Genomic DNA, 23,828 nt, shown 5'->3' with positions numbered 1-23,828 from the left:
AAATAAAATTTTAAAAAATATTTTGAAAAAAAGTTAAAAGTATCAATTTTTTTTATATAAAAATATGATTTTAAAAAAATAAAATAAAATAAAATAAAATAATAAAAGAGATCCCTATAAAAGGTTAAAGCCTTATTCCTTTTTCTTTTCTCTTCTTGGAAGTTTCTTAGTATTAAATAATCCGATGATAGAGTTTTTACTGTAGAAATAATAGTTTTTTTGCATACTCTTAAGGTGAGAAATTTTTTTTAATTTTCTGTCAAAAGTATTAAAGTCAATTAAGAATAATTTTTAATTTTTAATTGTTAATTACTTGACAAGATTTTTAAGGCTTATCGGATAATACAAAATTGAGCTAATACCATCTTTCGATGGGCGTTGTGAGGTTGTTATAACCTTTCTTACATGTAACCGTATTTTCGATAGTTATGGTTTCATAAATATTGAATCTACCTTTCAAAGGTATTTAAGTTAAACTTAAGATTTCTTTTTAAAAAGGGATATATTCAATCAGATGGTTAATCGTACCTAAATAAAAAAGATTAGTGACGATTCTTAAATTAATATCTTATAATAGATCCACGAATCTAAACGTTATGACAATATATATATATATATATATATATATATATAAAAGAAGATTTATAATATGACTTTGTGGCTCAAAACCACGAAAATTTTACCTGGAATTTGCCCTATGCATCTTGAAAGTTTGCTGGAATGAAGTGTTTCTATTTTGGTCAAAATGGAATAAATTGTTTTAAAAAAAAAGATCAAAACTGAACACCGTATCATCTTATAATTACCATACCAAATAGTCTACAACAACCACATAATCAAACCTACTTTAGAATCCAACCATTTAGAAAAGCTTAACACTAAAATATTGCAAACCAATCATAACCAATGGGAAATAATCCTAAGCATTCCCCCAAACAAGACAGTTTTACTGATAGATAAGTAAGTTGTGTAAGAGAAATCGAGTCTCCGACATTCTACTACGCCGCCTTGATTGCAATAGATCTTGCTTTCAGATTGAGGAAGATGGCCCTAAATTTAACAAGCAGAGAGAACGGCAAAGCATTAGCATGGAGTGATATATGTAAACCATTATAACTTAAGCAAGGTGACTTTCTGCTAGATTTAATAATTTTAGACACGACACCATAATATGAAATGAAAATGATAAGAAAAAAGATATGAAAGCGAAACAGTTTAAAATTTTGACAAAAACTCTATATGAGTTTAGCAAAAATTAAATATGTGTTTCATGTTTGATGTGTTAACATGAATTGTGATATAACAATTTTTGTATTTTATATGTGTTTGACACGAAACAGATGATAGATATACAAATTGTAAGGTCTACTTGAAGACCACCAACAAAAGAAAGATATGAAGATTAATCGATTTGTTCAATAAATTAGATGATCCTGCCAACCAGTAAAATTTCCCTAGGGATGGTATACTTGCAATATCTGCTATAAAATTTTCCAACATTTGATTTGCTTTATGCCTAGTCATATATTCACATTACGTTATCTTAGACTTCTAAAGTCAATGCATGATCCAGAGATATCAGAGGAAAATGTTGAGAAGAAAGGATTCAAGAGCTCACCAGCAGGAGGCAACAAAACTGTGAAACAAAACTCGAAACTGCTGGGGCATATACTGGTAGTTTATCCAGCCAACTATAGGCCAAAACTGCAAGTTTTCAACACCATAATTACTTCTAGTGTTAACAAAACCATACGGTTAATGAGTTGCATGATACTGGAAAAGATGGTTCCTTTTCCCATACCTTCCAAGCAGTCAACTGAACGGTGGGGTAATCCTTTCTAACTTTACTTCTGACCAAACCCGATGGTCTTCCTGCAAATGCCATAAAAGAGCATTAATTTATACACAAAATGTTGCTTATGATCAGCAACACATATAAAATGCTCTTTACAAAAGTACAGGTGCATTCATTATGCATTCCATTACAGCCACTCTGATGAGAGGGTATCTATTCAGTTTGGGTTCCTATGATGGGGACCTATACTGAAATGGGAGGAAATTAGAGGGGCATTTAGGTTAAGGTACAAAGAACTGGGATCCAAGTATTTTGGCACAATCTTAGCAACAGCCTACCATTAAAATTGGTGGTTCCCTGAACTTTTAAACCATGAAACTTCATCAATTAGTTTTGAAGTAGTTGTCAATCCAGGTTAGGAGGAAAATAATATCAAATTAGTCTAAGTTCATTTTTGATATACTGTCGGTGGAATTTTTTAACTTCACAAGTGAGATTAAGAGGCTACCACATATCCCACTTCGTTTTTAATTATTACAATTTTTCTTTTTACTATACCCTTAGAGGTATGTGTCACCCTACTAATCCTGACGATGGAGTTTAAAAACTCTATTGTTTACTGTCAGTTGATGTGATAATTTCTCAAATAGTTTTGGTGGTTTTACTGGGAGTTACAGAGAGCAATGCTTCTCTTGGTCAGGCTAACAAACAATGATGTAAGCAAATAATCCAAAATTGATCTATAATAAAAGAGAAAGCGACTCGAAGAGTATTACCAACAAGATCAGGAATTATAATAGCGTCGCCAATAGTAGCACAGCTTGAAATGTTCTAGGATCATAAAATGAAAAGCTCACATAGCAAACAGCCATAAAAGTTTTTCCTTTGCCCCTTTTTTTGGAAACAACAATTGCTACTACCAGAGTCAGAATCAACAGTAATATGACTCAGGTGATTGTAGTTGTGATTTGAATAAGATATTATGAAGATGCACATACCTTCAACCACCAATCCATAATACATCATGAAGAAAAAGTTGTTCCAAGGAGAAGAAGTCAATTGCTCCAACAACACCTATAACAAGCAATTGAGCAGTATTAAATACCACCATTAATCCTCAACTAAAATTTTCATACAAGCTACTAGCAGTCTGGCACTAGAGAGCATAAAACTAGTAAGTTGAAAAGGTTAAAAAAAAAAGGAAAAAACTCGAAATTCCAAGAATTAAAATAGTAAAAAGTTACAAAATTAGGTAATTAAGTAAAGCAATATGAACATTTTTACCTTCTTTGCTACAGTTTTACTGCCTTTCTTTCCCCTGAAAATGGCATCCATCAGTTTGTGAAGGAAGTGTCCAAATGGTCCTGAATATGCAAAGCCATAGAGCTGCAAGGAAACTCAATTTTACATTTCACAAAAATCAAATGATTCTTCACTTGGCTGCTAAGAAAAAAGACGAAATGCAGACAAACATATGTGCCTTAAATTTAACTCAATGTTCATTTCCTCCCATGGCATCCAAACAGAAACTTTGGGATTATGATCCAAACAAACATTAAAAAGGAAAAAAAAAAGGAGCACGAAAACAGTCAACGCACCATGATTAGAAGCAATCTTCTCAACTGAAGCCTTCTGACCCCAGAAATCTTTTGAGCTATCAAGTCACTGCATCCAGCTAAAACCCCAGCTGTAATTGCCTGCAAACCTCCCCACATCAAAATCAATAAACAATCAAACAACAAAAACTCAACAACCATGAACCAACCCCATAACAAGGCCAATGAAGCAGAGAAAACTAAAGACAAAATGAACAAAAATTAAAGCAATAAAATCATTTTCAAAACATGAGTATTGATCAAGGAGAGAAAATATGTTAGTATTACCTTGGTTCTAAGAGGGTGAGCTTGAAGTTGAATAAGATATTTTCTCCATGCTTCTTGGGCAATATCAGACATGGTAGAGAAAAGTGATCAACCCTCAAAAACTCTGTTACTTTCTTTTTCTTTGTTTCTGAGGGTGACAAGAACTTAAGTTTCTTCTCTGTTAATGGAGTTTGGTAGGTATCTGTTCTACAATTGCTGCTTGGCTTTTGGTTGTTGAGTATTTGAGTTAAACATTCGAATGCTACCTGTTCTCGTGGTCAAAGTCTTGGTACACGTTTTTTCTTCATTGTACAAGACAAGCACCTTTCATTTTTTTATAAATTAAGAAAAGGCATCTTTAAAAGCTACTGTATATATTACTAAAATTTGTAATTAATTCTATTTATAAGATTAAAATATTAAATAAGTCCATGAATTTTTCTTTTTCTTTAAATAAATTCAAAAAATTTTATTATTATCGAAATAAATTTTTATTTTAAGATCATATCAATTAATTTAGTTACGTTACTATAAAAAATATCATATTATCTGTCGTGAATACAAGAGATAGTATGATATTTTTAAGCAAATTTGATAATTTATAATATTATACAATGATATAAAAATAAAAATAAAAATAATATAATTTAAATTTTTAAAAAAATTATAAATAAATTTAATAAAATAAAAAAAATTATATTTTTATATTTTAATATTGATATAAATTATAATAAATAATTTTTATAAAAAATATAATATAAAAATAATATTTTATACATAAGACATGAATTATCAAATCTATCTTTTATGTTATATGTTTGATTTACGGAGTTTCTCCGATTCAAAAAGAGGGAGACTCCATATGTAAAAAGTTCATTTTGTCATAAAAAGACTCCTGTATGTGTCGGAAAAAGCAAGAAGAAAAATAAGCATGACTAACACGGTCTCTCAAGATGACCGGCGGCTTTTTGTGGAGCCAGCTTCAACTCTTTGCTAGAAATCGGCCCCACTTCGTTGGGTCAATATTCTTCATAAAAAGTTTTTAATATAAAAATAATAATAAAATTTTTAATTCACTGTTAAATATTATAAATATATTAAAATTAAAAAAAATTAATATACTAATGATACATTTTTTTTTAGGTTTTTTTTTTTTGTGTTATGTTGAAAAAGTTTAGGTTTTATTATATTTATAATATTTTTATATTTTATATTTAATAATAAACACATCCAAATAAAAATAAAATTTGGATCTTCTCAATAATTTTCACAAGAATTCATAATTATTTTTATTCAAGAAAATTTAGAAAAAATTAAAACTTTTAACTTTTGAAAAAATCATTTTAATAAATATTTTCTAAATAATTATTGTTTCATTATGTTTAATGTATATAATTACAAAATCATATTTTTCACTTTATTAATTTAGCCTTTAGTATGCTTTCACTTTTTAGTTCAGGCTTTTTTATATTTTCTATTTGGTTTTATTATATTTTTTTATTTTTTTAGTTTAAGTTTTATTATATTTGTTTATTTGACTTTAATTAAGGTTAAAAGCTTGATGTGTCAAATAGAAAATATTTTTTTCTTTTTTAATTTAGGTTTTATTATATTTTTAATATTTTGGCACTTTTAAATTCAAAATATTTTTTTATTTAGCACATCGAATTTCTAACCTTAAAGTTTAAATTAAAAAGACTCAACTTGAAATCTAACCTAAAAAACCAAGTTATCAACCATCAACCAATCCCACAAATGAATCAATTATTCAAGAGGTTTGGCGCACAAAAACTTTCCACAAATCCCCTAACTTTAAAAATTCAAAAAAACTCAAGTGATAATAAAAGTGATATTCCCTTAATATTCTTTTAATAAGGAGGAATGGAGGAATATAGTTGTCTAAAGATTAAAAAAGGTTTCTAATTCAGACTTTAATTTTAAAATTATTTATAAGTTAATTATATAAATTATTCACGTAGGACAATTTTTTTAATCAAAAATTTTAATTTTTATATATTTATATAAAATAATTGTCCGTAAATTAACTGCAAGTTTTTTCCTTTCAACAAAAAAATAATTAATTTTGTATTTAATACTATCGTAATTTAAATATTATTATTAAAATTAAAATATTAATATTTTATAATATTAATATATCGTGTCGGTGTAAAAATAAATACGACTTAATTTGTTGTAGAAATTTAACAAATTTGATGGAAAAATCAATTTATTAATTAGAAATAAGTGAATAATGATGTAATTGAGTACCTTAATCTAGGCTTAATCTAAAGATAAAGCCTTTTATTTATCAAAGATAAATATTTTACAACCATATTATTAAGAAATTGGTGTAATTTCCTTTGATATTTGATAATTGGTGCGGATCATCTCCTCATTGTAGGTGGCATTTGTGGTGGAACATTAGGAGGTCCATTCCAACCTGTAGTAATAAACAAATGAAAATTTCATCAGTTCTTGCAACTAATTAAATTAAGATAATATGGATAAAGTTTAAATTTATTTCTTTGATGAAGTATTAAATTTATCATCAAAATTTGAAAGGTTCAATTTTATTATTGTACTTTTTTAATTTGATTCAATTTATTTATTTATATATCAAGTTCGATCTGATTGGCCTTTCAAAAGATTGAACCAAAGCTCGTTAAATTAAAAGTGAGTACAATTAAATTTTAATATGGTCAAAAAGTTAAAATATTATGTAGAATATTCATTTATTTTTTCATATAATTCTTTTCTTCCTAAATTTTTTTAATTCAATTGAAAAGTGCATGTTAAAAAACAGTATTAAATTTAATCTATCATCCTTAGAGTAATAAGTTTTTAAAAATTAATAACAATAAAAAATTTATATTTGATACATTGTTAATATATATATCTTATATACTATCAAGTAATCACAAATTGATACTTTATTAATAAATAAAATTGAAAGTTTAAAAGCCCTTAAAAATAAATAACAATAATTACCATTTAATTATATTTAGAAGAATTTATATTTGATACACTTTGTATATAAATATTATACATTATCAATTAATGAGGTGATTGATAGTGTATATACTATCATTGCATCAAATATAAATCCAACGAAAAATAAATAGAGTGATAAAAGTAGCTGATTATTGCAGAAATAACCTTTGGATGGATCAAAGCCTCTATTTTTGAGCTCAGCATGCTCTTGACAAAGAGCACATGCCTCACAGCAAAAATGAACACAGCAACCGTTGCAAGGCTCAGCTGGCAAACCAAATTTGGCTCTTAATTTCTCTCTATAAACACAGGAGAGCAGGCAGTGACATGAACACATCATCAGCAGGCAATATAGACAACCTTGTTTGGCGCAAGCTGTTATAAATAGAAGATTACAAAAACAACAAAATGGCATGATTAGTGAATATTCAGACAACATTTTCAAGTATAGAAATGGTTTTGACCTATGAATTGTATTAATCTTACATGTCTTTCCTTCTTCAACAATTTCCGCAATTTGACCAAAGGTAATGCATGGCAAGCAGCATGTTATACAGCCTGCATTGCAAGTTTAGATAATAATAAAAAATTGTTATTATAATTAATATGTATGTATATATGCACGTATAGTTTGATAATGAAAACGGAGAACTTACAAGTTCCGACGTCACTTGCACAGCTGCAGAGTGAAGCAGACCATTTAGGTATCTGAGGACGATGGGAAATGTTCATGTTTCTTCAATTCAAAGATTGGTGATCTTCAACTACAAATTTTAGGAATACCAATGACCCATCCATTTATATTACCGGCTGGCAGTGGCATTGGCATTGGTCAACAATACCTTCCAAATTCAAATTTTAATTAACTATTAATCATAGAATCAATATTTGGATTTTCATAAACGGCTGCCAAGAAATGATCTTCAAGACCATTTCTAATTTGAAAGATCAGTGTTTATAGCCAGATTATCAGCTGTCTCACGCGTGCATGCCATCCTAGTAGAGAAGGATAATATATAATAATATTATATGATCGTGTTTAACACATAATATTATGATAAATATGATAAGATGATATTATGAATAAATTAAATTAAATAATATTATTCTATCTTATATTTAATGTAATTTTTAAAAGTATAACAGGACATATAAATTTAATTTTATGGATTAAAAATAATCATTTCTACTTTAAAAAGATTGAATCATTTTATACCAAGAAAATAATAATTTTCTTTATAATTTTATCTTTTTTAATTATATATAAATCAAATATAATATAAAATAATTATCATACTATCCTATACATTAAACATGGCTTATAATTATTACTATTATTTATATTTTCGGCTAATAATATAGGACAATGTACATAAAAACACAGTTTAATTTATGATATTTAATATTCTTGGAAGCTAAGAACAATTGACTCCACTTTTGGACTATGCTAATTGTCTTAGATTATGACCAGGGAAGGGATGTTACCAAAGACTTTGTTTCGTTTATCATGGATCTCCTCAGAGTATTTGTATCTATTTTCTGTTCTTTGTTTTTAAGCAAAAGGACAATCACTATATATTTTTTGGTTAAGTAGTTTTTAGGTTTTGCTTGTTACATTTTCTTGATTTCTGAATCGATTAAACTAGGTTTATTTATATAAAACTTAAGGAATTTACAAAAAATTATCTTCTCATATTTGCTAACACTTGAAACGAATTTGGTCTCCTAAATTATGTAAAAATATTTAGTGTTGAATATCTAGCTAATTATTCTTTTTATTGTGTTGAGAAATAATAATCAACCTTATTAAAAAAGGGCTGAATGGTTAGGCTATTGGGCTAAAATAAAAAAGTATTGAGCCAGAATATTTGGGCTGGATATTTGGGAGAGCTTGAGAATTGAGCTTCATTTTCTGATTTTAAATTGGGCAAAATTTCTTAGTTTAAAAACTTAATAGATAACTCCAAATGGGCCTAGTACAATTGTCTTTGAAGGAGTAATCTACTTGGGTAATAAATTGTTCAAGTTGAGTATACTCGTCAATTATTCTGACAGTCTTTCCACATGTATTTTTCAACAAAATTTAATACTTATATTTGATGTAATATATGTATATACCTAATTTTATCTAGATTAATTCAAGATTATTTGATTTTTAAGCTTAATCTTAACATTTCGATTTAAACTAACTTAAACATTTTAGTTGATCTTATTTAATTGGGCTCATTTCGGTTTTGTTTCAAATTAATATTTTTGGCTAATTCAAAATTGAGTCCAATAGAAGTTCAAAATCAAATTCAAATCCCAAATTATATTTTAAAACCTAATTTCTTTTTATTAGAATTAATTAAATTAACTAAAAAAAGGAAAATTTACAAAAAAAAGGGAGAGGATTGGTTGCAATTGCAGCCTTCCCTCCCCCAAATGCCTGAACCTTTCCTTTAAACTATTATCCCAATCTTAGCTCTCACTTTTTAACTCCTAAAATTTACTCTAATCACCTCTAGAACAATTTGATCAAAAGCTCGGTGATCTAAAACTAGCTAGCAATTCAAAAACCCAGAAACAGCATCTCTGCTTCCATTGCCAGAATAATCCAAAAACCTCGGTTACATTTTCAAACCCAAAAGAGACTTTTCTGATCCTAATGGCAGTGTAAAGTAGGGATTATGTAAATAAAAATCCTAGAACTCACCAACAAAAAGGGGCTTTTGGATCCACCAAAACCTATGCCATTTCCCTCACTATCGCCCAAGTCTACAAACCACGAGGAGCCCCTTCACAACCCAATCTCTCTATACCTTTATTGAACTGAGTCGAAACCACTACTCGAAATCACCCTCATCCAAAAACAATCCCCACTGGTAGTAGCCTATCCCATCGACAAACAACGAGAAACTACAAGCAAAAGCTCACGAGTAAAAGCCACAACCAGCAGCCATTCCAACATAATCGAGCCTTCAAATCGAGCACCCCAACTACCAACCCATAAACCCAAAGAACGAAGTCTGCCCCTTTGTCGCCCCAGTGCACCACAGCCCCTGTATACACCTCTCACTTACCTGTCACCTGTACCAAAATCGGCCTTGCCTTCAAACAAAAATAAACACAAAAAATCATCCCACCAACCATGAAATATATGCGCACAAAACCCAAACAAACAACAAAGAAAAGCAAAATCCACATCCCAACGGGCAGGAGCAGGGCCACATCAAGCAAACAAAAATAAAAAAGGGTAAAAATAAAAAGAAAGAAAGCAAAATAGTAGAGATAGGTGGGGTATTTCATCATTTTTGAGATTCTTTGAGCTATTGGGGAGTTTCTAAGAGGGTTTCAGTTTGGAGATGTAAAAGGGAAGAGAAGGGGTCATTTTTTGGGTGATGAGGGGTGGCAGAGGTGCGACGGCATAACGGCCGTTTGCGGTGGTGTGAGCTTTTCGCTGACCGGTGATAGTGGAATGATAGAGCTTGGAAAGGATAACAACATACTTAAATTTCGATAGAATCGGACAGTGGAAGGTGGCAGAAAAAGGGTGAGAAGCTGCAGGTTTTGAGTTTAGATCTAGGAAAATCTAGTGATATTTGGGTGAAGCCGAGGCTAGAACTGAAAGAGAGGGTCGAAAGGAGCTCAGAGCTATTTTCGCTGAAAACTAGGTTTGTGGGGGCTCTGGTTTTTTTTGAAAGAAGATGAATTTTTTTAAAAGAAAAAGATGAAATGAAGTTTTAAAAAAGTTGATATTTATGTGTTTTTTTTTTTTTTTTTAAAGGCCAACCCGACTCACTACCCACTCAAACCTGATCCTCCTGGTTTGAGCCAACCCAATCATCCATCCGACCCTGCCTGGCTTCATTAGAGTCAGTTTGCCCATCTGAACACAGCTCCATGCCTGTTCAAAAATTCACTAAAGTTGGGCTCTTCTCTTGTGTGGGATCATTTTGGATTTAAGTTTAAGAGGCTTTTTTTTTGGGTATATTTTCTTATTTTGTTTTATTATGTTATTGTAAGCATTTATTTAATGTTATATATCCTTGAAAATAAATTTGTTTTTGGATAATTGAGATTGATAAAAAAATTGGTATAAATTCTTAAATAAAAATTAATTGAACAAATTTTGTAATTTCAAAATGTATTTTGAATATGGAAGTTTTAGAAATAAAAATAAAAATAATGTTTAAAAAAATGATGATTTTGGAAACTCTACTTAGATATTTGAAGGAATCCAAATCATATTTTGAAGGATTAATTTTTTTAAATTTCGCTTAAATATTTAAAAATTAAATGAAAATTTCCTTCACCAAAATAAATAAAAAAATAAATTTATTTCACCTTTGATTTTCGTCAAAAAAAAAGAGAAGAGACAATGATGAAAAATAAGGCTAAATGCATATAATATAGATCAAGTTGATTAATTATTTGTATTTGTATCATTTACTTTTGAAACAAAAATGTAAATTAGTAATTGATAATTTTGAAAATTATTTTTTAATAAATAATGATTAATATGTCTATGTGAAAATAATTGTTGAGATCCTACTTAAATATTAGAGGGCTTTTTAATAATTATCTTTTGTAGAGGTATATTATGCTAATTTTAAGGAATATTATGTGAATTCTAAGTGAAGAAAAACTTTTCAAGATTCTGCTTAAATATTAGAGAATTAAGAAATATTTTAAAACTAAGAATTTTTATTTTATTCCTAAACAAAATAAATTTAATGTAATTATGTATTAGATGATTTTGATAAATTGATTGCATTTAATTTACATTCGCATCATATATATGCTCCATATGATATGTGCTCGCATTTCATTGCTTACAAAAAAATTAATTAATAAGTGATGATTTTTGAAAAATTATGTTAAATAATAAAAAAATTCTCAAGTAAAAATAATTCTTGAGTCCTTTCTTAGTTATTAGAGAGTTTCTCAATAATTATTTTTTATAAAAAAATATTATGCAAAGTTTTTGGAAGAATTAGTATAAAAGTCTCAAGTAAAGAAATATTTTTTGAAATTCTACTTAAATATTGAAGAATTAAAAAATGTTTTGATACTAAAGATTTTCATCTTATTCGTAAATAAAAGATTTAAAAAAAGATTTTTACAAAAAAAAAGAAAATTTGAAAGAATTATTTTTAAATATTAGAATTAAAACTATTTTATCGATAATAAGGAAAATGTATGATCAATTGGTACCAATTTTAATAAATTTTTGTGAGAGTACTAATTTTTTTTTATGTGTAATCGATTTCTGAACTCAATTTTGTTTTTATAGACCAAAATTATATTTTTGATAAATATTAAACTTGTTTTATTGTTTTATTAAAACGTAAACTTTTTAGATGATCAATTACATCTTTAAAAAAGATTGACGATAACTCTTTTTTATTTGTGAAACTTTTTAACATTTTTCGTCTTATAGTCTCAAAACTGTTTTGACAAAGAAAAAGAAAAAAAATAAAGTACGAGAAGAATGGAGTTTTGGGGTATTGACTAAACAAAGAGGAAAAAAAGGGGGGGGGGGGGAAGAAAGCTAAACCCGACCTGACTTGCTAGCTGTTGCTCTACCGGACTTACTGACCCGGTCCAAAATTGTTTTTAGCTCATCAATTAGTAGTTGATCTACAAAGATTATCCCATAAGATTTGGTTCATTACTTAGTTCATGTCGGGTTTTAATTCAAAAGTTTCATTTGGGGTATATTTTCATATTGGGTTCCAGTTCAAAAGCTTCATTTGAGGTATATTTCTTTTTTCTTTTGTTTATTTATTTTGTTGTGCCTTTAATCATTTTGATGCTTGTAAATAAAAAATACTAATAATTGTAATGACAAATAAAATGCATGTATATATGAATAAAAAATGAAGTGTACACATTTTGTGGTTTAAAAATGATTTTTTAAAAGAGGATTTTAAAAATAAAAATACAATAATATTTTCATGTGAAAATATTATTTTTGAATCCTTACCTAGGTAGTGGAGAGAATTCAAATAATTATTTTTATAAAAAAATATTATCCAAGTTAAAAAATTATGTGAATTTCTTAAATAACAGACCAATTTTATAGGATTTTAGAGTTAATTTTTTTTTTTAACTGGAGGAGTGAGGGACAGAGAGATATGCTTGTGAAGTACGTGTTTGAATGGAAGATGACATTATGTCAAATACATTGAATAGGAACATTATATTTTTATCAAATGATATGGACTATATATAGACATTGTGAATAGAGTAATACAATGCTTGTATTGATTAATTAGAATTATGGTTGTATAACCAAATTCCAATTATTGGACCTTAGTCTAGGCTTAATCTAAAGATAAAACCTTTTATTTATCAAAGATAAAATATTTTGCAACCATGTTATTAAGAAATTGGTGTAATCTCCTTTGATATTTGATAATTGGTGCTGATCATCTCCTCATTGTAGGTGGCATTTGTGGTGGAACAGTAGGAGGTCCATTCCAACCTGTAGTAATAACAAATGAAAATTTTATCAATTCTTGCAACTAATTAAATTAAGATAATAAAGATAAAGTTTAAATTTGATTTTATATTCAATAGAAAAGTGTGCTTGTTGAAAAATAGTATTAAATTTGATTTATCATCCTTAACAGAGTAAAAAATTTTTAAAGATAATAACAACAAAGGGTTTATATTTAATACACTATTAGTGTATAAATCTTCTACACTATCAATTAATCACAAATTGATTCCTTATTAACAAGCAAAGTTGAAAGTTTAAAAACCCTTTAAAATAAATACCAAAAAATTAGCTTTTAATTAGATAAAAAAAGAGTTTATATTTGATATAGTTTATAAATGTTATACACTATAAATTATTGAGGTGATTGATAGTATATAAAATATATACACTGTGATTTTATCAAATATAAACCTAATAAAAATATATAAAATGATAAAAGAAGCTGATTAATGCAGAAATAACCTTTGGATGGATCAAAGCCTCTATTTTTGAGCTCAGCATGCTCTTGACAAAGAGCACATGTCTCACAGCAAAAATGAACACAGCAATCGTTGCAAGGCTCAGCTGGCAAACCGAATTTGGCTCTCAATTTCTCTCTATAGACACAGGAAAGCAGGCAGTGACATGAACACATCATCAGCAGGCAATATATACAACCTTGTTTGGCGCAAGCTGTTATAAATAGAAGATTACAAAAGCAACAAAATGGCATGATTAGAAAGAGAATATTCAGACAACATTTTCAAGTATAGAAACGGTTTTGACTTGTGGATTGTATTAAACTTACATGTCTTTCCTTCTTCAACAATTTCCGCAATTTGACCAAAGGTAATGCATGGCAAGCAGCATGTTATGCAGCCTGCATTGCAAGTTTAGATAATACCAAAAAATTAAAACCGAAACTTGGAAGTAACATTGGTTTCATTTCATTATTGTAATTTATGTGAACGTATATACGCACGTATAGATTGATAATAAAAACGGAGAACTTACATGTTCCAACGTCACTTGCACAACCGCAGAGGGAAGCAGACCATGTAGGTGACTGAGGACGATGGGAAATGTTCATGTTCCTTCAATTCAAAGATTGATGATCTTCAACTACAAATTTTAGGAATACCAATGACCCATCCATTTATAGTACGGGGTGGCAACGGCATTGGCATTGGTCAACAATACCTTCCAAATTCAATTTTTAATTAACTATTAATCATAGAATAAATATTTGGATTTTCATAACCGGCTGCCAAGAAATGATCTAGACCATTTCTAATTGGAAGATCAATGTTGACAAAGCCAGATTATCAGCCGTCTCACGCCTGCATGCCATCCTTGTAGAAAACACGGTTTAATTTATGATTTTAATAATGTTGGAAGCTAAGAACAATTGACTCCACTTTTGGACTCTGCTAATTGTCTTAAGATTATGACCGGGGAAGGGATGTTACCAAGGACTTTGTTTTGTTTATCATGGATCTCCTCAGAGTATTTGTATCTATTTTATGTTCTTTGTTTAGCAAAAGAAAAATAACTCACACCCATAAATATATATTTTTTAATTAAGCAGTAAAATTTTTTTTAAGTTTTATTTGGTACATATTCTCTTTTAATTAATTGAAATAGGTTTATTTACGTGAGACCTAAAGAATTCATAAAAAATTACTTCCCTATAGCCTTTTAGCAGGTTAATCATAAATATATTTTGCTAATACCTGAAACGAATTTGGTTATGTAAAAATATATATTGTTGAATATCTAGCTAATTATTCTTTTTATTGTGTTGAGTAATAAATAATCATCCTTATTACAAAAAGGTAATGTTGGGCTCTTGGGCTCAATAAAAAGTATTGGGCCAGAATATTTGGGCTGGATTTTTGGGAGAGCTTGAGAATTGTGTTTCATTTTCTGATTTTTAATTGGGTTAAGTTTCTTATTTTAAAAACTTGACAGATAACTCGAAATGGGCCTAGTACTATAAAATGCTGCCCAAATGATTAGATTTACTTTTGAAGTTGGGTATATTCTTCAATTATTCTGACAGCCTTTCGACATGTATTTTTCAACAAAATTTAACACTAATATTTGATGTAATATCACCTTTATAAAAGCTTATACACCTCAATCCTCTAATGAATTCTGTAAATAACCTAACAAGAAGAAAAATGTAAAAAAAAAAAGAAAAAGAAAATAAAACCCTAGCTACCTTTGAAATATTTGAAAGGACGCCTAATTAGTGGGTCTGCTTTATGTTTATAATGTTGCAAACCAAACCATTTTTAGTAGAGGAGAGTGGTAAAGTTGCATGGTCCAGTTGTTTTGCAGAAACTTGGCAGCAAAATTTGCACTTCACTTTATCTTATGATGTATTACAATTTCATTAGAGCTGAAAGTGAAGGAGAAGAAATCATATACTAAGTAGTTTTGGCTCTTCGAATTTGCACTGGGACACTTGAAAAATTTCTACTATATGATCTCATTGCAGTACTAGTGCTCAGCACTGTGATTAGGCTGTGGCATTTCAATGTGTCATTACACTTCAATTATGAGGCATTCCAATATTATGTTTGCAGAATCTATGGTTCAATATATATATCTATATATATATATATATGTCAATATTGGTTATCAGGTTGATCATATTTAGAATTTATGTTGCAAAGTTTTTCGGCCAACAAAATTGGTATAACATGGTATGTATTGAAAGCTTAATTCCAGAAGCAGTTAGAGAAAATATTTTTTTTTTCATTTTTTTACTTAAGTTTTATTTTTTTTTATTTGGATTTAAAGTTGGAAGCTTGGTTTGTCAAATAGAAAATATTTTTTCACTTTTTTAGTTTATGTATTATTATATTTTAATATTTTGGTATTTTATATTTAAGAATAAACATATCCAAATAAACACAAATTTTGATCTTCTCATCAATTTTCATAAAAATATTTTAAAAACTTTTAGATAAAAAATATCCTTTTTAATTGGGCATGTAGACATCTCAATTTGTTTGTGGGTCTACTAGATTGAGATTGTGTTAATTAAAAATAAAAACAATGAAAAAATGAGAAAAAGTCGAAAAAATAGGTGATTTAATTTGTGTGAAATTGTCTGATTTGATTTAGGATAGGTTTACGTTAGAAGTTTAAAAGGAATTAGGATTCCTATTCGGATTAGGGTTATTTAGATTGAAACCCTATAAATACAAACACAAATTACATATAAAAACACATAGCAACACAGATCACATAGAGCAAGTGTAAAGCAAAAAGGATTTTCAGAGTTTTTTTGGATAAAAAATTTTTTTTTTGAAATTTTTTTTAAAATTTTTAAAAATTTTCAGATTTCAATGAAATTTTTCAGCACCGGTTGAATTTTTTGGTGAGTTTTTTTATGTCGGTTGAATTTTTCAACAAGTATCCCAGAATTCGATTGAAGATTCCGGCTAACTTGAAATTTTCAGCGAACGTCCGGTGAACCTATCCAGATTTCTATGACTTTTCCAGAATCCAGTGAAGATTTAATCGGAGTTCTTCGATTTTTAGAAAGAGGGAGAGAAAAGAAGGGGGAAGATAGAGAAGGGGAGCGAAAATCTGAGGGAAAAAGGTTGAAACTTGGCCTTGTCGTAACGGTTTTGCGTCCGCCCGACGAATTTGGAAACGAAATAAAAAAAACGGAGTCGCCACCAATCTTTTTTGGCTAGGTGCGATTGGCCACCTATTAAAACATACCTTTTTAATGAAATCTTAAAATTAATTAAAATTTATTAAAAAGATAATTTTACGGTCTGCGAAACAGTCTGAGTTCGGGAGTCGGTTACGCGTGAGGAAGGATTAGCACCCCCACAACGCCCGTTAAAAACGGTACCAATTAACAACGTGTTATCCTTTGATTTTAATACAAACAGTCTTATTTTCAATATTAAAAAAATAATTTTCTTGATTTTTATTTATTAAAAATTATTCTCGAGAAAATAAATCAAAACCTTTTTATTGAAATAATTCTTAAAATGTTCCAGTACGTTGGTAACATTAAAAGAACTCTTTCTCACCTAGAGATTTCTTAAAGCATCTCTACTCGGAATACTTTTAGAATCTCATCTTTGGAGGCTCGAATTTATTTTTCGTAAGAAAATGTCATGTTAAAAAAAATTTATTCTCGAGAAAAATAAATTAAAACCTTTTTATTGAAATAATTCTTAAAATGTTCCAGTACGTTGGTAACATTAAAAGAATTCTTTCTCACCTAGAGATTTCTTAAAGCATCTCTACTCGGAATACTTTTAGAATCTCATCTTTGGAGGTCTAAATTTACTTTTCGTAAGAAATTATGTCATGCATGCCATGCAAAATATTTTCATGTTTATGCACACATTTTATTCTCATTCAAAAATTTATTAATTATTTTATTAATTTTAATTAAAATTTTGAAGAAAAAAAAGGAATTTAATCATATTGAAAATTTTCTATAAATATTCCAATACGCTGGTAATATTTTAAAAAAATCTTCTCACCTAGAGATTTCCTAAAGCATCTCTACTCGGAATACTTTTAGAATCTCATCATTGGATTAAATTTTTTTCTTCCTATTTTATTACTTATATTTTTAATATATTCATCAATTTTTATTTATTATTCTTAAAAAAGAAAATCTTTACTGTATTGAAAAATTTTTTATAAATACTCCAATACGCTGGTAGTATTTAAAAAAATCTTCTCACCTAGAGATTTCGTAGGCATCACTACTCGGAATACCTTTAAATCTCATCGTCGGATAAAAATTTTCTTTTCTTTCATTTTTTATCACTTTAGTATTATTATTAAATTTATTTTTATATAATTGTTTTTAAAGTTTATCTTAAAAATAAAAAAAATTTAACTACAATTTCATCAATTAGTTTAACAAATATAAACATTTTAACATACATAAATATTAATAAAATAAAAAGTAAAAAATAAAAAAAAAAATTTTTACCTGAACCGGACCGGTCAACGGTCCGGTCAACGCCCGGTTTGGTTCGACGGTTCGGTTCGGTCTGGACGGTCCAGTACCGGTTCGGTTCGGTCTGGGCAATTCGGTTCCGGTTCGGTTCGGTCTGGGCGGTTCGGTTCTGGTCCAGTCAAACCGGTCAGATGCTGATGAAGGAAACGGGTCGCGGGTCGGGTGCGCGGACCCAGGGTCGGGTCGCGGGTGGACGCGCGGATCCTCCTTAGCTGAAACGGTGTCGTTTTGGCCCTATGCCCAAAACGACGTCGTTTTGCTTTTAATTTTTTCTATAAATAACTTGAAAATTTTTTTTTTGTTCATTTGGTCCTGTTTTCAGAAAAAAAATGAGAGAGAGAGCTCTGGGGGAGGGGTTCGGCCGATCGCCGTCCGGCCGTCGGATCGCCTTGTCGGCCGCCGCCTGGTCCACCGTCGGCGGTGGTCGCCGGTGATCGGAAAATGGTTAGAAGGTCACGAAGACTCCTCGAGATGCCCTCTTTCCAGATCCGGTCTCCTTTTCACCGGAAGCAGCCCCGATCAGCGTAGATCGAGGTTCAAAGTTTCTGTTTTCAAGACTTTTTTCGTTTGTTTTGTTGAAACAAGATTGATGCAATTTTCTTTGCTTTTGCAGGTAGCTTCGGCGCTGGGTTCCTCCCTGCGGGGAGGACTGTGTTGTTTTTTTTTGTTTTGTGTAGATCTGTTTTCGGTTTGGGTGCTTTGGGGGGTTGTGTGAAACTGAGTTTTTTACGCGTAGGAATGGGGTCTGTCTGGGGTTGAATGGGGATTCCAGAGGGAGATTGAAGGGGATTTCAGCCAGCTCTTTTTTTCTTTTTTTTTTTTTCGAAAGGGAAATGGCTGGAGATTTTTAAAGGCTTCAATTAGGGGAATCTAGGTTTCTGTAAGGTAGTTGGTTGGTGGCTGTAGGGTAACTGGTCGGGAGGCTGGTCGGGGGGCTGGCGACAGCGGCGCCGTACCAACTCCCTGACTTCTATCTTATTCTGTTTCTTTTGTTTGTTTATTTTGTTTTTTTGTTTTGTTTATTAATAAAATGGTAGACCCGGACAAAATCGGTATCTACAGTTGCCCCTCTTTGCACATTACTGAGAATCAGTAATAGGGCAAAGACAAAGACAATGATTTTGTCCGAAAATAGATCGTGAATTTTTTTTATTTTATTTTTTTATTTTTGTTTTTGGAAAAGCTCCTCTGCTCTCAGCAAAAGCTCAACAACTTTAAAATTCTCATCTTGAAAAAGCTCCTCTATTTTCAGTAGAGGCTCAACAACTTTAAAATTCTCATCTTGGAAAAGCTCCTCTGTTTTCCACAGAGGCTCCACAACTTTAAAATTCTCATCTTGAAAAGCTCCTCTCAGCAGAGGTTCCACAACTTTAAGAAATCTCATCTTGAAAAAGCTCCTCTGCTCTCAACAACTTTAAAATTTTATCTGAAAAGCTCCTCTCAGCAGAGGTTCTACAACTTTAAAATTTTTATCTTGGAAAAGCTCCTCTGCTCTTAGCAGAGGCTCAACAACTTTAAAATCTCATCTGAAAAAGCTCCTCTCAGCAGAGGCTCCACAACTTTAAAATTCTCATCTTGAAAAGCTCTTCTGCTCTTAGCAGAGGCTCAACAACTTTAAAATTCTCATCTTAAAAGCTCCTCTCAGCAGAGGTTCCACAACTTTAAAAATTCTCATCTTGGAAAAGCTCCTCTCAGCAGAGGCTCAACAACTTTAAAATTTCTTCTTGAAAAAGCTCCTCTCAACAGAGGCTCCACAACTTTAAAATTCTCATCTTTTTCAAATTTGAGTTCTCATCTTTGAATAAGTAAATTTCTCTCTTTTGAATTCCTTTGTTTGATCATTGTCTTTACCAAAATCTTGTTTTTTTCATTACAAAATGGAAAATTTCTATCTTTGTTACAACTTCTCATGGATGCATGTACTGAGCGCTCATAATGCAATGCATGTAATGCAATCAAAATCATTCATTGTAGTAAAAAGGTTCTCGAAATCTCTTACTTTTGGTTTCTTTTATCAGAATTCTCATATGATCAATCTGTTATCAACATCTGACCATAATTTTTTCAAAAGTCTGCAACATCAATGTCTTGTCATGCTTTTCTCATCCTTTTTCATTTGCCTTTGTCAGCTTTAAAAGTAATGCTGAGATCTTTCATGTTTGTTTTTCTTTTTATCATTTTAAGTTCAAAACAAATAAAATGCAATCACATTTCTCTGATGGACAAAAATATTAGATAAGGATAAAGGAAAGGATAGGCATTATTTTCAATGGAAAGATAATGTATTTCATATGGCTGATAACAAGTGCATGTCAAAGTGTTTGAGTTAAAACAAAGGTGTCAAAAGAATGATCATAAGATAATCATGAACAAAATATTCTCAGATTCTTTCTCTAAAACTAAATCAGATGATTTCTTTGATCATTCAGAGTTCGTCAAACTACACTTGCCCCTGCATTGTGGGATCTCTTTCTCTTCTTTTTTTTTTTATGATGCTTTTATTTCACATCCAAGCCGCCTTTTCAGGTTTTCAGCTTAGATAAGTCATCATTTTTTTTCTTTTTTTTTTAAGCAAAATATTTCTTCACAACATCTGAATTTATTGGGGTAGGCAAATCACCTCTGTCCATTTCTGCCAAAATCAATGCCCCACCAGAAAAGGCCTTTTTCACCACATACGGGCCTTCCCAATTTGGTGTCCATTTTCCCCGATTATCATGTTGATTTGGAAGGATTCTTTTTAGCACTAAGTCTCCTTCCTTAAAGCAACGGGGATGAGTTTTCTTATCATGTGCTCTCATCATCCTCTTTTGATATAATTGACCATGACAAAGTGCTGACAATCTTTTCTCTTCGATGAGGTTTAACTGCTCGTAGCGATTTCGAACCCATTCTGCTTCCTCTAACTCTACCTCCATCAAGACTCTAAGTGAGGGAATTTCCACTTCGACTGGTAGTACAGCTTCCATACCATATACCAAAGAGAACGGTGTGGCTCCAGTAGACGTTCTGACTGATGTTCTATAAGCATGCAAGGCAAAAGGCAATTTTTCATGCCAATCTTTGTAAGTTTCAGTCGTTTTCTCCAGGATTCTTTTGATATTCTTGTTCGCAGCCTCCACTGCCCCATTCATCTTCGGACGATATGGTGCCGAATTACGATGACGGATCTTGAACTGAGTGCATACTTCATTCATCATTTTGTTGTTCAAGTTTTTGGCATTATCAGAAATAATTGTCTCCGGAAGTCCATATCTGCATATTATCTCTCTTTTCATGAACTTACATACCACAGATCGGGTCACGCTAGCATATGATGCAGCTTCTACCCATTTGGTGAAGTAATCAATAATTACAAAAATGAATCTATGCCCATTCGAAGCTTTTGGAGTGATGGGACCAATAACATCCATGCCCCACATAGAGAACGGCCAAGGTGGAGCTAGAACATGTAATGTTGATGGCGGAGCATGAATCTTGTCAGCATAAATCTGACATTTATGACATCTCTTAGCATAATCAATACAGTCTCTCTCTATTGTCAACCAATAATAGCCAGCCCTCATAATTTGTCTAGCCATCATATGACCATTTGCATGTGCCCCACAAACTCCATCATGCACTTCTTCAATAATCTTTTTTGCTTCAGCTGCATTTACACATCTTAAGAGCACTTGATCTCGACCTCTTTTGTAAAGGATATCTCCATCAATGAAGAAACTCATAGCCAATCTTCTGATAGTCCTCTTATCATTTTCAGTTACATGTTCTGGGTATTGCTGGTTTTTAATGTATTGCATGATATCATGATACCATGGCTTCCCATCAATTTCTTTTTCAACACCTGAGCAATGTGCTGGAACATCTTTCACATCCAGCTTGATGGGTTGGATTTCAGTATTTGCATCTATTTTGATCATTGCAGCTAGAGTAGCCAGTGCATCAGCAATTTGGTTTTCCTCTCTAGGTAGATGCTCAAATTGAACTTCTTTAAATTGCTTAACCAACTCAGAGATATATTTATGGTACTGAATCAGCTTAGAGTCTCTTGTCTCCCATTCACCTCGTAACTGATAGATGACTAAAGCTGAATCTCCAAACACATCTAACACTTTGATCTTTTTTTCAATTGCTGCTTGTAGACCCATAACACAGGCCTCATATTCAGCCACATTGTTTGTGCAATTAAAATTTAATCTGGCTGTGATGGGGTAATAATGTCCATCAGGAGATATCAAAATTGCCCCAATACCATGACCCAAAGCATTAGCAGCTCCATCAAAATACATCCTCCATGATTTTTCAACAGGTTTATTTTCTTCAATGGCCATCACATCCTCATCAGGAAAATCTAATTTCATTGGCTCATAATCTTCGGCTGCACGATCAGCAAGGAATTCAGCTATTGCACTCCCTTTAATAGCTTTTTGAGCCACATAAATGATATCATATTCTGAAAGCATAACTTGCCACCGTGCTATTCTTCCTGTCAATGAGGGCTTTTCGAAGATATACTTAATAGGATCCAGTTTTGCTATGAGCCAAGTAGTGTGATAAAGCATGTATTGTCTAAGCCTTCGAGCTGTCCAGGTTAATGCACAACACATTTTCTCTAATGGTGAATACTTTGACTCATAATCAGTGAACTTCTTACTCAAGTAGTAAATTGCTCGTTCTTTCTTATCAGTTTCATCTCTTTGCCCCAGCACACATCCCATTGAATTTTTATGCACTGTTAAGTACAAAATCAAAGGTTTTCTTGGCATTGGTGGCACCAACACAGGTGGATTTGACAAGTATTCTTTGATCTTATCAAAAGCTTCTTGGCACTCATCATTCCATTCTCCAGGATCATGTTTTCTGAGAAGCTTGAAAATAGGATCACACTTATAAGTGAGTTGAGAGATGAAGCGAGCAATATAATTTAATCTCCCTAAGAAGCCTCGCACTTCTTTTGAAGTATGAGGAGGAGATAAGTTTTGGATGGCTTGTATCTTATCCGGGTCCACTTCGATTCCTTTTTCACTGACTACAAAGCCCAATAGTTTTCCTGATTTGGCTCCAAATGTACATTTGGCAGGATTCAACTTCAACTGAAATCTTCTCAACCTGTCGAACAGCTTTTTGAGATTGACTATATGATCCTCTCCTTCACGAGATTTTACAATCATATCATCCACATACACTTCTATCTCTTTATGCATCATGTCATGAAAAAGAGTCACCATTGCTCTTTGATAAGTAGCACCAGCATTTTTCAACCCAAAAGGCATGACTTTGTAACAGAATGTTCCCCACATGGTCACAAATGTAGTTTTCTCCATATCATCTCGAGCCATCTTGATCTGATTATAGCCTGAGAAACCATCCATAAAGGAAAATGTGAAGTGCCTAGCAGTATTATCCACTAGAGTATCGATGTGAGGTAAAGGAAAGTTATCCTTGGGACTTGCTCTATTTAGATCTCGATAATCGACACACATTCTCACTTTTCCATCCTTCTTAGGAACTGGCACTATGTTGGCTACCCATTCAGGATATTTTGCCACTTCTAAAAATCCAGCATCGAATTGTTTCTTCACTTCCTCTTTAATTTTCAGTAGCATCTCTGGTTTCATGCGCCTTAGCTTTTGCTGCATCGGCTTACATCCTGGTTTTAAAGGTAACTTGTGCTCTACAATATCAGTGCTGAGTCCTGGCATA

The 23,828-nt window shown here is 31.1% G+C and overlaps 3 protein-coding genes across 3 annotated transcripts; all 3 read right to left on the bottom strand.

Moving 5' to 3' along the window:
- Positions 1-773: 773 nt before the first annotated feature.
- LOC111307410 (Peroxisomal membrane 22 kDa (Mpv17/PMP22) family protein) lies at positions 774-3,966 on the bottom strand. The gene is made up of 7 exons (XM_022905420.2): positions 3,679-3,966; positions 3,394-3,492; positions 3,080-3,181; positions 2,794-2,869; positions 1,802-1,872; positions 1,619-1,704; positions 774-1,050 (listed from the first exon to the last, which is right to left on the bottom strand). Exons 1-7 carry the CDS (start codon positions 3,748-3,750, stop codon positions 999-1,001), a joined length of 558 nt encoding a protein of 185 aa, XP_022761155.2. The 5' UTR covers positions 3,751-3,966; the 3' UTR covers positions 774-998.
- A 2,075-nt stretch (positions 3,967-6,041) lies between these two features.
- On the bottom strand, positions 6,042-7,380 carry LOC111307146 (cell number regulator 2-like). Its single transcript, XM_022905167.2, has 4 exons — positions 7,305-7,380; positions 7,135-7,206; positions 6,814-7,023; positions 6,042-6,097 (listed from the first exon to the last, which is right to left on the bottom strand). The coding sequence occupies exons 1-4, from the start codon at positions 7,378-7,380 to the stop codon at positions 6,042-6,044; spliced, it is 414 nt and encodes a 137-aa protein (XP_022760902.2).
- Positions 7,381-12,889: 5,509 nt separating this feature from the next.
- LOC111307145 (cell number regulator 2-like) lies at positions 12,890-14,303 on the bottom strand. Its single transcript, XM_022905166.2, has 4 exons — positions 14,129-14,303; positions 13,923-13,994; positions 13,598-13,807; positions 12,890-13,117 (listed from the first exon to the last, which is right to left on the bottom strand). The coding sequence occupies exons 1-4, from the start codon at positions 14,202-14,204 to the stop codon at positions 13,062-13,064; spliced, it is 414 nt and encodes a 137-aa protein (XP_022760901.1). The 5' UTR covers positions 14,205-14,303; the 3' UTR covers positions 12,890-13,061.
- Positions 14,304-23,828: the final 9,525 nt, after the last annotated feature.

This window comes from Durio zibethinus, chromosome 22, assembly GCF_047325235.1.
Source record: "Durio zibethinus cultivar Kanyao isolate XHJ-2024 chromosome 22, ASM4732523v1, whole genome shotgun sequence".
NCBI classification, from domain to species: Eukaryota; Viridiplantae; Streptophyta; class Magnoliopsida; order Malvales; family Malvaceae; genus Durio; species Durio zibethinus.
Note: the sequence above shows the minus strand (reverse complement) of the source record. Positions and strands in the feature narration are given on the sequence as shown.